Source organism: Montipora foliosa, unplaced genomic scaffold, assembly GCF_036669935.1.
Source record: "Montipora foliosa isolate CH-2021 unplaced genomic scaffold, ASM3666993v2 scaffold_481, whole genome shotgun sequence".
Lineage (NCBI taxonomy): Eukaryota > Metazoa > Cnidaria > Anthozoa > Scleractinia > Acroporidae > Montipora > Montipora foliosa.
Genome location: NW_027179791.1, coordinates 60,001 through 65,000, shown reverse-complemented (window position 1 = coordinate 65,000; position 5,000 = coordinate 60,001). Strand labels below are relative to the sequence as shown.

The following is a 5,000-nucleotide window of genomic DNA, read 5'->3' as shown; positions in this document are numbered from 1 at the left end:
GAAATAGGTCTAAAAACAGGTCTCAAATACGGTTTCAAGTATTTGGTCAGGTCTGAAATAGGGTAAGAGTTACGGGAGGGGGGCCGCAAACCAACACCCAGTTTTTTTGGGAATACCCTTCCTCTCATTGACCCTCTGGTGTGAATAAATTTTTCTACAATTCAAAGACAGTTCAAACAAAGCAGTTCGCTGTATTCATTAATCGTTTTTCTACTGACAACTGTTAAAAGGGCAAAAAAAAGATATTTACAAATGGGCTCTAATTGCAGAAGAAGGATATTGGGGATCTACTGGCCAAACAAGACCTCGAACTATGAACTACGAAAGAAGACCTGTTTCCCTTGAAGTAAAACAACCTAGGTGTAGAATGCCCTTGATAGCCATCCCACGGGTGGCTATGCGTTGGACTCCAGATGGAAAAAGAAAGCGAGGAAGACCAAAGGAGACATGGAGACGATCAGTTGAAAGGGAGATGAAGGAGAAAGTGTGGAGCTGGGGAGAGGTGGTAAAACTAGCGAAGGACAAGCAACAATGGCGTTCACTGGTAACGGCCATATGTGCGGACATGAACGAAGAGGATTAAGGTAAGGCTAATTGTAGTGTTCCGCTAGCACTCACCCAACCCCCCCTCCCATCCAAGCACTGTAATGTAGAACTCACCGGGCCCAGTGACAGGCAGATCAGGTCGATGTGACTTAACAGGATCTTTCCGGTCAGATTCTTTAACTTTCTTCTTACTTTTGTATCTTTTCTCGCGGAACATTGGCAATGAATGCGCTGAAAAGCAAAAAATAATAATGCTGCTGATAATAATCACCTTTATTTAAGTATCAGTCTAAAATAGCAGTTACAAAACCGCGGAGTAGAACAATAGTGATAGCAATTCTTCAACTTCTTCATCATCATCATCTCCATCTCTATAATATTACAGTGTATTAGTATAATTACATTGGTGATTATTGAAAATTCCCTGTGCTGATTTGTTGCATTTGAGGCGATCACCTAAGCAGTTTTTTCAAAATGGCCGCAAGCCGTCTAGCCGAGGTGACAGACGAAGAAATTAATTGCTTTTAAAGCAAATCCATCTCGTTTTCAAATAATCACCTATGTAATAATTATTATACTAAAACAATTATTCACCGTTATTCACCTCACCTTTACCGAATAATTGTTTTACTTAAATTTGATAGTTTTCAGTATTTGATATTTAAAAATATCAACTTCGAAGAAATTAATTGTTAATAAGTAGCTTAATCTTTTAACCAGTAACTTTAGGTTTGCCACTCATCATGTAAGGTGAGGTTTCATTGAAGTTCCTTGAAGTTCCTTCAGATGACGACTTGACATCGTGAGACAACTAAACCAGAATTGATTATTATCATATTTCACCATGAAAAATTACTACAACCTTCTTTTACGATATTAACTCTAAACTTTGAATTTTCAATGGCTCGCAGTGTGGAAAATTCTGGACCAAATTTCTTAAATCTCCAGAATTCCAAAAAGCCGGGTGAGCACGGAGCGACACTAGCTAAATCGATGAAGACTTGGAAAAAATTAATACAGATTATATCTTACGTGTAATAATTTGGTCTTTCATGGGCATTTCTTTTGCTGCAGCTTTCCTTTTCACTTTTCCAACGCAAAGTTTCGCTCCCCTTAAAAAGAACAAAAATCACACTGAACGGTTCATTTCATGCAGGCAAAAAGTTGGCAGTTCCACAAGAAAGATTGTTTTGGGCCAAGAGCAAGAAGCAACATGTTGACAATTGCACGCTGTTTGAACAATGTAATGATGGGTCCGGTATTCATGTTTTTGACATAAATCGCATATCTCAGATTTCGCGAACACCGCAAAAGCAAACGTCGCCGCATTCGTGAAAAATTCGAAACATTTTCGCATCGGATTCATTTAGTGCTTACGCAAAAAAAGTAGCTTCCCATATTGGTCCAGAAAGACCAAATATGAGATCGGAAGCCAAACTTGAAACATTCAAATACTTTGAATCAGCACGATGTTTCTGCTGTAAACGCATTTTGTAAAGAATCCACATAAAAGCAATTTGTTTTGCTGTAATTTTTTAACACATATTAAACAACTATTGGATGAGGTTGAGCATGTTATCTGAGGTTGAGCATGTTATCTCAGCCTTCGGCTTCGGCAGATAACACAGACCTCGGTTTTGATAATTCATGATATCATGCTCAACCTCATCCAATAATTGTTTAATGTTGGCACAGACGTGTTGAACGGAATAGAGATGGTCTCAGCATCGTTCAACAACGTTCAACGTGTTGAATTTTATATTTCAACATTCGGCATGGCATGACACACTGTTCAACATTTGTTGTACAACAGCTGCAACTTAACATTTCTTCATAGATATCGTCAACGTCGGTTATCTTGACAATGATCCTTTGGCGACCTTTCGATTTCATTTTTGACTCTTGTAAGCCAAGATGTGATAGGGGTAGAGGTTTGACAAAAAATTGATCGATATAAGATTTTGTCTCGGATGTCATCAGGAAACAGGGAAGCTTATAACCAAAAGAAAACTCCATAAGGAATATAAAATCATATGAAAGAAAGATATCCTTCACCATGTTTATTTTGACCTTTTTTTGGAATAAAAACGCTGTTCTGGCTAATCGTGACTCTTACAGTTGCAAGTATACTGTGCAAATCCTCTCGGGTGGTCTTTCTTACAATTTTCAAAAACAATATAGGGTCACTTGCCCTGCGTCCTGATATGATGGCATACTTCCTTGTTAAATTAAAATAATTTGAGTGCCCGCTGTGTCCGCATTTCCGGCAGTCAAGGTCATCAGTTATAAATACATTGCAATTAGACATGAACGTGAAAACATGTACATTTCTCAGTTACTTTAAAAAGCATCATGCCACGTGGCAATCAGGGTGTGGCAGTCGTTACCTGGAGGCTGAGTCCAGTTTGTTATTGGATATATTCTGAGACCGATCAACATGTTGAGAGAAAATACAGGATTTTACTCTAGTGCTTGGGATTAAATCCAGCCAACTTGAAGATGTGGCGCCAGTGAAGCGGCCGAGATCATCTCAATATTGATTAAGTTGATTTTAAGGAAAAGTTACGAGTTCCTTTTTAAAGTACCCAATCCTTCCATATTTAGCAAACTTGCATAGCAACAGTCTCATTAAATCTGACACTTCTCGACTAGAACTTCTGACATAAAGGACACATTTTACAGCTTACTTATGCATTGACATCAAACGAGCAAATTCAATTCAAAGCTTTATTATATAAATTGACATTTCTAAGTATGAAGAGGAAAAGGCTGTTGAAAGAAATGTTTTCATCAGCTAAGAGAATTTGATCCGTTCATATTACGTAGTTGAAAGGCAGTGTGACCCAGTGTTGAGGGCGCTTGCCTCGAGATCCACAGATCCCACGTCCAAGACCCCTTCTGACTTCTCCTTGAATTTGATTCCCTTAGTCCCTGGTTCAACTTCCCATTAGCCAACTAGTTTGCCTCCAGCCGGCCAGTTGAGATTCTTAAGCCGGTGACACACGGTTCAACATCTATTGATCAACAAATGTTAAGTTGCAGCTGTTGTACAACAAATGTTGAACAGTGTGTCATGCCATGCCGAATGTTGAAATATAAAATTTAACACGTTGAACGCTGTTGAACGATACTGAGACCATCTCTATTCCGTTCAACACGTCTGTGCCAACATTGAACAATTATTGGATGAAGTTGAGCATGATATCATGAATTATCAAAACCGTGGTCTGTGTTATCTGCCGAAGCCGAAGGCTGAGAATCCACATAAAAGCAATTTGTTTTGCTGTAATTTTTTAACACATATTAAACAATTATTGCATGAGGTTGAGCATGATATCATGAATTATCAAAACCGAGGTCTGTGTTATCTGCCGAAGCCGAAGGCTGAGGCAGATAACACAGACACGAGGTCTACCCCTATCACATCTTGGCTTACAAGAGTCAAAAATGAAATCGACTCGAGGCAGATAACACAGACACGAGGTTTTGATAATTCATTATATCATGCTCAACCTCATCCAATAATTGTTCAATGTTGGCACAGACGTGTTGAACGGAATAGAGATGGTCTCAGTATCGTTCAACAACGTTCAACGTGTTGAATTTTATATTTCAACATTCGGCATGGCATGACACACTGTTCAACATTTGTTGTACAACAGCTGCAACTTAACATTTGTTGATCAATAGATGTTGAACCGTGTGTCACCGGCTTAAGAATCTCAACTGGCCGGCTGGAAGCAAACTAGTTGGCTAATGGGAAGTTGAACCAGGGACTAAGGGAATCAAATTCAAGGAGAAGTCAGAAGGGGTCTTGGACGTGGGATCTGTGGATCTCGAGGCAAGCGCCCTCAACACTGGGTCACACTGCCTTTCAACTACGTAATATGAACGGATCAAATTCTCTTAGCTGATGAAAACATTTCTTTCAACAGCCTTTTCCTCTTCATACTTAGAAATGTCAATTTATATAATAAAGCTTTGAATTGAATTTGCTCGTTTGATGTCAATGCATAAGTAAGCTGTAAAATGTGTCCTTTATGTCAGAAGTTCTAGTCGAGAAGTGTCAGATTTAATGAGACTGTTGCTATGCAAGTTTGCTAAATATGGAAGGATTGGGTACTTTAAAAAGAAACTCCTAACTTTTCCTTAAAATCAACTTAATCAATATTGAGATGATCTCGGCCGCTTCACTGGCGCCACATCTTCAAGTTGGCTGGATTCAATCTCAAGCACTAGAGTAAAATCCTGTATTTTCTCTCAACATGTTGATCGTTCTCAGAATATATCCAATAACAAACTGGACTCAGCCTCCAGGTAACGACTGCCACACCCTGCTTGCCACGTGGCATGATGCTTTTTAAAGTAACTGAGAAATGTACATGTTTTCACGTTCAGGTCTAACTGCAATGTATTTATAACTGATGACCTTGACTGCCGGAAATGCGGACACA

General features: G+C 39.0%; 1 protein-coding gene across 1 annotated transcript in view; it reads right to left on the bottom strand.

The window, feature by feature from the left end:
- LOC137989931 (WD repeat-containing protein 70-like) overlaps nucleotides 1-5,000 on the bottom strand; it is a 40,587-nt gene that overhangs the window by 7,169 nt on the left and 28,418 nt on the right. The window contains exons 20-21 of the mRNA XM_068835508.1: nucleotides 1,579-1,658; nucleotides 661-777 (exon numbers count right to left, since the gene is read on the bottom strand). Of these exons, the coding sequence (XP_068691609.1) occupies nucleotides 661-777; nucleotides 1,579-1,658 (197 nt within the window). The remainder of the gene's footprint in view (nucleotides 1-660; nucleotides 778-1,578; nucleotides 1,659-5,000) is intronic.